A 12545-nucleotide genomic window follows, 5' to 3' on the forward strand; every position below is an offset into this window, starting at 1 on the left:
GATTAAACTAGGGTTTGTATTAAAGACCCTGCACATCCACAGCTGCTTTCAGGCTGATTAAAGATCTGCTCAGGTTGAATGTGGATGGATTTATGTGATAACATTTAGCCCCTGTGGGCTACTAATAAAGATGGAGAGATGTAAGGTGTAAAATTGTCCAATCCTAGTGAAAAAAACAAACCCTTATAATAACCAATACATTATGACATAAAGCATAATAATAATAATAACAAAGTAAAAAGTAAAAAAGTAAAAGCTGTGCACTTTTCAGATGAAGTCAAACGAGCAGAAGTTTCCTGACTTTTCTACTTGGCTTTCTGCTTCACATAAATCATAGCACATTATTTTACACAATCACATGACTTTGTGACACAGGCACTCACAGTAACACCTGACAAATATGCTAAACTGCCATCAATGACTGCTGCAGCAGTGATTCATTATAACCTGGTAGTGATGTATCGACATCATGACAGCTGTCGCTCTAAACAGGCGGTGTCTTATCTGCTGGCACACAAGTAGTGATTCAGCTTCATTTACAGTTTGTTAAGAGTAAAAGAAGAACAGACCCACTGTGGCTGAACATGTGGAGGAAACAGTGCCACCTACAGAAACACACTGTGTATTTAGTAAGTTATGTCTGAGGGCTGGCAGTGAAGTAACACCACAGCTAAGACTGAGGAGCATTACAGTATACTGTATACATAGGTCATGGCAATTAAACAACTAGACGATCTGATGGATTTTAATTAATGAAGCCGAGTTAGAGTTAAATATGGTGATGGTTTTTTTTGATACATCCCTTTTGCCAGCATCATAAACACATAACATGCATCAAACTACAGATGATGGCTGCTGTAAATTATGGACTTGTTTTGATACTCCATGAATAAAGAGGGGGGACGGCAGTAGCTCAGTCCATAGGGAGGGTCGCCGGCTCAATTCCCCACACAGACCAAGCACGGAATCTGGACTGGCAGTTGAGGAGGTGCCAGTTTGCCTCCTGGGCACTGCCCGGTCGCTCTTAAGCAAGGCACCCAACCCCTAACTGCCCAGGGCACCTGTCCAAGGCAGCCCTCCCACTCTGGCATCTCTCTGTTAAATGCATGTTTGTGCATGTGTGTGGGCCTATGTGTGTATGACAACAGAGCTGAAAAATTGAATTTCCCCTCAGGGATTAATAAAGTATATCTAAATCTAAATCTAAATCTAAATAAAGAGAAACATAATAAATATACGGTTTTGGTGACATGATTTTTTTGTACAGTGAAATAATAAACGGCAACCTTGAATGTAACGTAAGTCTTAGTTCAGTATGTGGATGTATGGATTATATTATTAACAAAGCTTTTTTCTAGATATACTATATCTACATTATTATAACAAACACATTAATCTGAATTTATTAATCCCCAAGGGGAAATTCAATTTTTTTTACTCGTTGTCAATTACACACACACATGCACAAACAGGACCTATACATGCACTAAGTGGAGAGATGTCAGAGTGAGGGGTTGGGGGGTTCGGTGCCTTGGTCAAGGGCACCTCGGCAGTGCCCAGGAGGTAAACTGGCACCTCTCCAGCTACCAGTCCACGCTCCATATTTGGTCCAGACGGGGTCTTGAACAGGTGACCCTCCAGTTTCCAACCCAAGTCCCTATGGACTGAGCTACTGCCGCCCCAAAAGTCTGCCACTCAGTCTGTCTATTTATTATTGTATTTCGTTTTATGCTTTACTGCTTACAATGAATCACTCAGGTTCAGTATAGTTTTGCGCAATATCCATACTTCCATCGGTCAATAATGTAAAATCAGTAATTCAGTCTGTCTCCTTATTATATTCTGCTTCTTTTTAATGCTTCCTTATTATTATTTTGTGTTTTTATACTGCTGTGTTTTTGTACTTACTTTACATATTTATACACGGCCTCGTATTTTATTTTTTTCTACTAATGCTTTCTGTTGGCACTATCTCTTTACTGCTGTAATGTTGCAAATTTCCCTGCTGTGGGACGAATAAAGGATTATCTTATCTTAAGGTGTCACTTAAGGGCCTTTTCCAGTGTCGATTCTGGCCGCGGCCATTTGCATTTCCATTGTCAGTTTAGACGCGCCATGCCATGCCAAGCTGCACCAGAGATAGACCAAGCGGGTAGCGGTAATGTCTCGCTGACCTCGGCTAACCCCTGACGACCCCCTTCTCCCCCTTAAATGCTCCTATCTCACCTATCATGCGTAAAACATTATCAAAATTTGATTAGCATTGATTTTATATTGACTTTACATATTTTACATTCTTTATAATAAGTTTTTATTTGTTGTTTTAACTGATTTGTCATCCCTGTCACTGTTAGGATTCATCTTTACTATAAATGTCTGTAGTTTTCAGATGGCAGTATTGGACAAAACAGAAGGAACTGCACACACTAATGTGTGTAATTCTGACGGTATGGAAGTGGGAATGGTGTTTGTTTCTTATAAGCTGTAGCAAATGATATAGGGAACTAGAAGGGCACTCGGGAAGCGTGCACCTTGACCAAGAATACTGTATATGTATTTATCCATTTCATTACTTTTTGCTGTGTTTTGGTGTATAAAATATTTTTGAGGTGGCATGGTGATGCTGTGTTTAGCATTGTTGCCTCACAGCAAGAGGTTTCCTGGTTCGAACCCCAGGGTGGGGGAGAGTTTGCATGTTCTCAACATGTCAGCGTGGGTTTTCTCTGGGTACTCCGGCTTCCTCCCACAGTCCAAAGACATGCAGGTTAATTGGTGACTCTAAAGGTGTGAATGTGAGCATGAATGGTTGTCTGTCTCTATGTGTCAGCCCTGTGATAGTCTGGTAACCTGTCCAGGGTGAACCCTGCCTCTCACCCAGTGTCAGCTGGGATAGGCTCCAGCCACCCTGCAGCCCCTAACAGGATAAGCAGCTATGGAAAATGAGTGAATTAAATATTGTTGGTTCGACTATCCGTTTCATACAGGGGACATGTAAAGATCATGAAAAAACATGGATGTGTTTTGTTCCACCTTAGGTAAGGCTAACTGAAAAATAAAGCCCTTTGAAATCAAACGTCCCTGACTATAGATACACACATAAGAACAGGCAGCTGTTCTCCGCTCCTGTTCTATGTCATCACGTCATCTGTATCTCAAAAACAACTCTCCTTCTCTGAATTCATTACAAAACTGCATAACAGCTCTCACACATGCTACGTACACACATCTCACAGAGCAGGATAATGAGGTAATCGTTGGCTGTTACTTAATACAGTAGGATGTAAACAAGCATCCTTCTCCTGCTTTTTGATTGTGCGTCACAACACCATCATTGTTTGTTTTATCTCAGGACCTTCACATTGCAAATACTTCACATCATGAAACCATGGTGTAGATTTTAAGATTGATTTCCTGTTTTTATTTCAGTTTGTATACAAATCAAATTGCAGATATTTGACATGAGTAATACATCACAGTTAGACTCACTTTGTTTATTTGTCAAAGAAACATTATTTTAGAGTGATGGTGTGTTTAAGGACGCTCTAACAGCTAATTGATGCAAGTTGACTGCCAAAAGTAAAGAATTAATAAACTATGTTGTTGAGAAATCAGACCAAGGGGAGAAGCAGTAAGTAAACACATTGTTGTAAACTGTTGTGAAAACAAGTAGAAAAATTTAGTTTATAAATGCAGCCTATTCATGCCTACAACTGAAATTTAGATTTTTTTTTTTGGCATGTCAAAGCACAAATCTAAATAAATGTTCAAAATCGCTCAATGGTTTGGCTAAAAAGTGGGTCTTTCTTAATCTTACTATATTTGATCTTTGGGCACATGGCGCTACTGGTTGTTCTACAAGACAAAAAAAATGTCCCATGTGCTCAAAGACTAAATATAGTATGATAAGGAAGTGGTTGTTTATCATAAACCACAAAGAGCACAATCGTGTTTGGTATCTATGAACTCGTAACATTCTGAATATCAAAAATACACACACATATGCAGTGTGCAAACAAACTTTTCATATTTAAGACATTTATAAACATTCATTCATTTTCCGTATGAGAGACAGACAACCATTCACACTCACATTCACACCTACGGACAATTTAGAGTCACCAATTAACCTGCATGTCTTTGGACTGTGGGAGGAAGCTGGAGCACCTGGAGGAAACCCACGCTGACACGGGGAGAACATGCAAACTCTGCACAGGAGGGCTCCCCCACCCTGGATTAGAACCAGGAATCATCTTACTGTGAGGCAACAATGCTAACCACTGCACCACCATGCCACCATTTACAAAAATTATGTCGGCATTTTCCATCATATTTCAGTAATCCTGACTTTGACTATTGATTAAAATGTGACTTTTAATGTCATCAAAAAATGTAAAAGTTCTATTGTTAGTCACCTACACAAAGTGAGTCTGTATTCCAAGACCAATCAGTACAAATGTTGCAAATATCCATATCATACTAAATACAGTCTCTGGGCACAAGTGAGTTGATTAAATAAATTGCTATTATAGCATACTGGTGACCTACAGGTTCAAGACACTGACAATTCAAGTGCATTCTCATGTTTATAGAGTCCGGCTGAAGACTTTTGGTGCATGTCATCCTCTTTTTGTCGCCTTACTTCCTGTCAGCTCTCTACCCTAAACTTAAATGCCTCAAAATACTTTTAACAAAAATAAGCAGCTGGCTGTCGAGTCTCAAATGTCAGAGTGTCCTTGAATGCACCACAGAGAATTTTTCACAAAGGTCTCTTTGTGGAAAAAAAAAAATCATATATCTTTATAAAAAAAAGATGATTAGAAAAGGCGACTTACTGATCATTTTGGTTTACTGTCTGCCTCTAGCAAGACATGAGATTTTAAATTCTTGTAAAAATAAATTGATGGCAAAGATATAAACCACACAAGTTAGTTTTTAGGGAGAAACCCCCAGATTTGTACCATCATCTAGTTTGTCCTTTTTACATATTACAAAACTGCATTAATTCATTTTTGTACCGTACAAAAAATACACTCTATAGTAAGATTATTACCAACAATAAACATTAACTTTTATTTTGTTTCTGTCTGTCTGTGTGATTACGTTCCACTTATTGTCTGTCACCTGACACCAATACCAGGAAAGCAACGTGGAAAAAAAGTCTCCTCATAAAGACTGTCTTTGTTATCTTGCACAGCAGATAATTTAAAGTTAAGCAGACCTTTATTTGAAAAACTTCAAAGCAAATTAGTTTAAAATTTTACAGATAGTAAAGTAAATGGTGATAACTCTACAGGACGCTATCCCTTTAAGGATATTTACAGGCAGGTGCTTCTTTGGATGTGTGTGTGCTTCTGTCAGCTCGTCTCTGCATGTTTTGGGTGTGCACTTACCGAGCTGGTGGGCCTTTCTGAGGCAGGAGAGGGAGGCGTTGAGTCGAGCACACTCCTCTTCGTTGGCACCAAACTTCTGCAGCAGCTCACACACCTGCTCCTCGCTCATCTCCAGCAGGCCCTCCAGGGTCACCTCACCCGGGCTCATCTCCTGCAGAACACACACATAGGCAAACAGATGACACAGATACACATCGTTAAGATCTCATATCAGTTTATGGAACACTTGGTTTAGGATGCACTGACTGACTCAACACATTGGGAGCCTCAAATGTCAATGAAAAGAAATTGTGTAGAACATTTTAATTGTGTTTTATGGTCAGTTCAGAGTGGAAAGAGGTCATGGGCTGTGAAAAAGCTGGCTCGTCCGTTTCATTTTAAAGCATGGATTTAGGTTTACCTCTATGAGACAGAAACCTATACGTTAAATTCAAACACGTAGGTGACCATAATGTGCTGAGACACCTGCCAATCAAGCACGACATGCCTGGAAATCAAGTCCTTTTAAAGCTCTAAGGCTGTAGTTGGTGAGTTTTATAAAAATAACTCTGTCATATTTCCTGAAACTGTCACTACATCCACAAAGTAGTACATGACAGATAATCTGTGAGAAAAAAATCATTCTCCTCCTCCTCCTCCTCCTCTTCCTCCTCCTCGTAGTGCTTCTACTGGCAACTCCAAGAATCCACTGCGCTTGAATAAAATTAACCAATCAGAGCCGAGGAGTCTTTTATGCAGCTGTCAATCATGTCAATAACTGCTCATGAACTGCGGTCAAACTGTCAAACTAGGCAGCGCTGATCAAATATGAATCAAGATTCTGTTACTGCATTGTCTATTTCTCACCTCAGATGTTTTTAGAAACATATTTTAGTGTGACTTCAGTCAACTGTATCCAACATGGTGGGTGGGTCACAAACTAACTAAGAAGAGTGTAACGATCCATCGATCTGGACCAATATATTGATTCAGTAATCAACGATCCAGTATCATCAATGCAAAGTGAAAACATCCATATCGTCATCTTTAGGATACGCTTTTATTTGAAAGTTTATGTCACCCTCAAACAGCAGCAGGCAGACAGCAGGCAAACGTGCATGCAGGCTGAAATTCAACCAGCTGTTCTGTCGGAAGATAGACTTAAACCAACGGTCCATAAAAGACACAAGCAGTCACTGGATGGTTTGATTATGAAAATTATGTTAATATGATATGTCCAGTCATCAGATGTGTAGGAGAGATTCTGTCAGACACCACTCTGTCACCCCTCTGTACATCTGTACTGATGCCAGAACTGTAATCTGAGTAATACTATCTCACATTCTCACATTGTAAATATGGGAGATAAAGACGAGCATCTTTTTTATTCAGACATATTACCTGTGTGACCTCCTTCCTCAAGTTGACGATGCGGAACCAGTGGCCGAGGCGAGGGAAGTCCTCCAGCTCGACACTGCGCTCCTCTAAGGCCACTTTGCACTTACAGGACAGCTGGCGGCTGAAGTACTTCACCAACTTCCCCTGAGAACAAGAGGAACAAACACAGTGAGGGAGGGCTGCTGATACATGATGCTTTCTTTAATGCATAATGAATACAACTGGACTGCACAAAACTAAAACGGTGTGTATTTTAGTACTGTGCAACTGAAAAGAAGAGACAAAAATCTGATGCAGACCAGGGAAAGTGAACACAAAAAAAAAAAACATCTTTAATTGCAACACTGGGTATCGTTTTAAATAAATTGACTTGTTTCACCTCGGTACTACAACATGAAATACATATCTGGGCCTAACTTGTAATCCTGACATGTTTTATCACAAGCAAAACTGACAATAAATAGAACCCCAATAATCAATTAAGTTGCTATATGAGGTCGGTATTAAATCCTTCTGCATGCTGTAAAATCAAGGCAAGAAAGGCGTACTGTTATGGAAAGCAAGAAGATTTACTAAATATTAAGTTTGCAAAAAGGTATCACATTTCTCAGAATCAGAATCAGAAATACTTGACTGACCCCCGAGGGGAAATTGTGATTCCTTACAGTCCCTACGATATAAAGAATAGAGAATTACACAAAGTAAGAATAAGAGTATGAAATAGAAGTATGTAAATATAAAGCAATAAAATAAAATAAAACAATGAAAATGTGCATTAAAATAAATGAGATAAATTAAAATTTCCTTTTGCTACAGTGTTTAAAACTACTGCTTAAGATATAGAATATTAAAAGAAAATATATATCATCACTGTGCTGAGACTGTCTATGGCATTTTACATTGTATAACTTAGCCTAGCAGCTAGAGATCTGTCTCTCTTCTCATATAAAACCAGGGACAACAGCAACATTTAACAAAGGTAACGTTACATAATTTGTCTCCGAAGGTTCACTGACAAAACAACGGTCTTATACTAAACACATTTTCCCCACAAATACAACATGCTAACTTTATTAGCGCCAGCCTATTTTACATTGTATAAATTAGCCTAGCGACAAGCAGAGATTTCCTCTGCTCATATGAAGCCAGGATAAATCACACACATGAATTGAAATGATATTTTTGTGGAGTCTTTACTGTCTTCACAATTTATTGTTTCTTATCTGTGAAATACAAGTAAATAAAAGCTCCCTTTCCACTGAGGGAAATGGTTTCAGCTTACAGAAACAGACAGGAGGTCTGTGTCACCGTGACGCGTAGTTACATTTCTGGGGAGGTGCACGTCAGGCTACGCCGCAGCTACAGCGTTGATTCAACGCAGAGGTATAAATTCCCTTTTAGTGTGAAATTTAACTACAATACATACACCAATAGAATAAACAACAACAGAATAAAAGTAAGCATGAGAAATATGTACAGTTATGTGCACGATGAAGTCCACACAAAATTTAATAATTGCACCCAATAGATACTTATGAATCATAAATTCTGAAAGTGAATAGAGTCAAGATGCCAGTCTACTGATTCAGAGCAGGTGACACTTAGTACTAATCTTAATTACTTAAGGTTAACTTAAGCCATTTTTAAAGAATATTTCTGTTCATATTTTTTTGCTGGTCAGTTATAAAGACGTCAAAGACTTCACTTCATTTTACAACAACTTGCTGCCTCTTGTCTAAAAAACTGTTAAAAGTCCCACGTATCAAAGTTGTTTGAAATATGACACTGACATTAAAATGAATCTGCCACCCTTCAGATGGACAGTACAGTACAGTCGTCTCACAGTCAGAGACGTTCACTGTTTCCTGCAAAGTCACTGACATCCTTGGACAGTGCAGGGGAGATAAATGCAACACTCTTTTCCCTCAGCCACCACTACTAACATCACTCAGCGGCTGTTAACTCCAGTGGAGTAGCTCAGTGGTTAGTGGTTGAAAGCTGTGGTTAAACTGGTCAGCTCCTGTAGACTCATTTCAAAGTACAGATACATGGGTGCAAACGACTACTGTTCTACTGATAGAACAAACTTCCTGTCATCAGTGCAGGCTTTTTGGTGAAGAGGAGCCTCATCACAATGTGTAGATAGTAAACCAGCAACTAGCCATAGCCCTGCATTCACAGCCATTTTGAGATACAATTGTATACATTATTGCAAAATGATAATTTGCAGTGCCCCATTGACTCCTGAACAATGAACACTGACAGAATTCTAACCTGAAGAAGTTTCAGCTGGTTGCAATCTGCAATCCTCACCACTAGATGGCACTAAATCCCCCTAAATCTTAGACACTGGACCTTTAAACTCCCATGTGGCTGTAAGTATACATTCTACCAAATAGTTTGTGAGCAAGACACTGAATCCCAACAGTTTTGGAAACGATTTTCTGTGGCTCGCACCGACCTGTTTATTATTTGTGCAACTATAATACATCTGTTAGATGCTTCCAATCCTTACTGAAGTTGTCAGAGGGGAAACATCATGTCCCTGACAAACTTAACTTGTATTCACACTTTCTGATTGATACATGCGGTCATTTCAAAACTGTATTTATTATCAAGCCTGAGGAACACATTACTGCACACTAATATTTAACCTGATTATCACAGTATTGGATCCTGTGAGGACGTAATCAGATTAACCATAACCCCGCAGTATTAACACCATTACTCAACCTTTAAATGATGCTGCCAGGTAAACATTTCATTCACATGTTTAGCGTGTGTTTGTGCCCAAAAAAAGTCAGAGATGTGTCTCTAATTTGTTTTGAACAAATTAACCCAACTGTCAAATAATCTGGAACGTTATTCATTGAAATAGGTCCAGTTGCCTACGCTATAGTACTTTAGATTACCATGATCTGGATGTCTGAGAATCTTCACCGACATGTTGCTTATCAATTTTGGAAGAATGCGTTTCGACTGGTATGGGAATTGAAAAGAACATTGACTCCACACCAGTCCGTTTGAACTGAAGATTACCATGAAAGATTACCATGGCCTGAATGACTGAGAATCTTCACCGACATATCCTATGCCAAACTTCCTTAACTGGCATGAGGGCTAATAGTCCTGATGATGGCACTACTGCAACAGTCAAAAGTGCAAAACTGTTTTCTCAAAATTGTAAAACTAATGAAACTCTAGTGAAAGTTCAGTCAGGGAGACAATACTTTTCATGCTCAGGCTGTAAGTTTACTTTCTCACCCTGCCATTCACTCCTTGCACGCATGCTCACTCACTATCTCTAGGTGTCATTGTCTGGGTCTGTCCATTGAGTCATCAGCTGACTGAAAATCAACCAATAGCACAGCAACACACCTTCTCTGTCAGCCTGTCATCTTACTCCTCCTCATTTTGAATATGGTTCCTTCTCTGCCGTAGTTCTTTCTTGCTGTACCCTCCCCATCACCATGTAGTCTCATCAGCCTCAGAGTCAGCAGCCACCAGTGTCTGGACTCCAGACATCTGCCGCTCAGATGTCCCTCAGTCACAAAATATCTCCCTCTGGTGTCCAAGCGCCAAAGAGTTCTGTTAAATCTTAATCAGCACAAATCATCTGGTAATCTGTGCACTCATATTCTGAATTAAACATTAACTTTACTTCATTCCTCTGTCTCTTCTGATTGACTTTAAACCTATCTCCTCCACCAACTGACACCAACTTGCGAATAAGCGTCTTCAGACTGTCCTCCACAACAACACAAACAGATTTTTTGAACTATCAAAAATTCAGCCCACAGTGCATCAAAATGTTTTGATAACACTAGTTGGAAATTGGGCGGCACGGTGGTGTGGTGGTTAGCATTGTCGCCTCACAGCAAGAGGGTTCACGGTTCGATCCCGGGTGTGGGAGTCCTTCTGCGGAGTTTGCATGTTCTGCCCGATATGCAGATTGGGGATTAGGTTAATTGATAACTCTAAATTGTCCATAGGTGTGAATGTGAGTGTGAATGGTTGTCTGTCTCTATGTGTCAGCCCTGTGATAGTCTGGCGACCTGTCCAGGGTGAACCCTGCCTCTCACCCAGTGTCAGCTGGGAAGCTCCAGCCCCCCTGCGACCCTCAAGAGGATGAAGCAGTTAGAAGATGGATGGATGGATAGTTGGAAATCTGCCTTTAAATGCAACCCTGGTGATTGTTTAAGTCATAGTGTGAGGTTAGCCTATGGATTTTCACTCGGCAGGTAGCTCAACAAGATCATGACTCACCCGATGTGTCGAGGGTTGAGAGTTTGAGAACTGGGTGGTGCAGAATAAACATGTTAATGACTTCTCAGGTATTGTGCTGTGTGGATTTGAAACACATGATTTGATTGAAACACATGGCGAGCCCATGCAGGACGGAGCGGCTGGGCTAGGAAGCCCATGGACGCTCCATGACTACCTGCTGGGAGAACACTTGCACCTTTAAACCCGAACCCTGCACATGGACTTGGCACACTGACCTATGCACATGGCACTTTCCTTACACGGACTTGACTTTTTAGTATTAGTATTTTAATATCTGGTCTCACTCCTCTCGATTATCCTTTTATCTATTTACTTATTTATTTACTATTTAACTTTATCTATTAATCGTTCTTAACGTTTACTGTTGCTGTTTTTTGGACACCCGAATCTCCCTACGGGGATAAATAAAGGTTCATTTATTCATTCAAGACTGCGAGTGCAGTATGTGCAACATGTAACATAACTGGAGTGTATCTGTCTGCCTTTACACACATTGACAGATGTTATCACAACCCTGGTGGTTGGGGAAGTAAAAAGTTGTCTGATGGTTGGCTAAACAGGATCAAGACCTGCTACTGGTGGCGGATGTTGTGAGTTCAGGACCTCAGTGATGCAAAATAAACATCTTATACCAACTTAGGTGTTTGTATTAGAGGCACATGACTTCTGCTGATGGAGCGCACTGTATCTCTCATTCATCTGCCTCCTCTTCCTTTTTTGTAGGTTTGTGTTTTCATATTCCACATTTTTCTCATATTACTTGGAATTTTATATTGAAAATGTATTGCTAATTGAAGTGCATTGTCATAGTAAGTACATGTTAAAGAGGACGACAGTGGCAGTGATCCTCTGCTTGCAAGAAATAAGTGAGGAGGTGATGACAGTGTGCTTAATGGACAGGGCTGGGTTCACTGCAGTGTCATGGGGTCACATATACAGTAAGTACTCTATTTTTTCACTGACCGCAAAATATGTTTGTCTATCATTTTGGGAATCTATGTCATTTACAGCTGTTAAATTAAATAAAGTGATGAGGTTAGCCTGTTAACTTTTTGTTACACGTTACTTTCACCTCTCTTTTACTAACTAATGAACTCTGCAGAAAAAGCTGAGCACGTCTGATAGTATGAACTCTCCCTAGCAACACATAGCTTACATATACTTATCTGGGGATCATGTAGTCATGGCTAAGCCTCCCTCTGGCCACCAATTTAAACTTGCCATTAGCATGTTAATTCCCCCAAACAAGTACCAGAGCCTATACACACATACACACACCCACACACATCTCCACAAATGATGTAATATATATAACAGGCAAACACATGCTGACACACAAACTCACAAGCATACACATACACACAAATGTGCATTAAATAGGAGGATGTACAGAGGTGGGAGATCTTCAATAAATACATAAAGTATTCAATATATTAACATACAATGAAATGCATGACTTAAAGTCTCACTTAATATAATTAATATATGTTT

The 12545-nt window shown here is 39.7% G+C and overlaps 1 protein-coding gene across 1 annotated transcript in view; it reads right to left on the reverse strand.

Annotated features, from left to right (window-relative positions):
- Window positions 1-12545, reverse strand: part of ksr2 (kinase suppressor of ras 2) — a 170468-nt gene that overhangs the window by 142431 nt on the left and 15492 nt on the right. The window contains exons 2-3 of the mRNA XM_050050637.1: window positions 6771-6911; window positions 5391-5541 (exon numbers count right to left, since the gene is read on the reverse strand). Coding sequence (XP_049906594.1) covers window positions 5391-5541; window positions 6771-6911 — 292 coding nt within the window. The remainder of the gene's footprint in view (window positions 1-5390; window positions 5542-6770; window positions 6912-12545) is intronic.

Source organism: Epinephelus moara, chromosome 8 (assembly GCF_006386435.1).
Source record: "Epinephelus moara isolate mb chromosome 8, YSFRI_EMoa_1.0, whole genome shotgun sequence".
Classification (NCBI taxonomy): Eukaryota; Metazoa; Chordata; class Actinopteri; order Perciformes; family Serranidae; genus Epinephelus; species Epinephelus moara.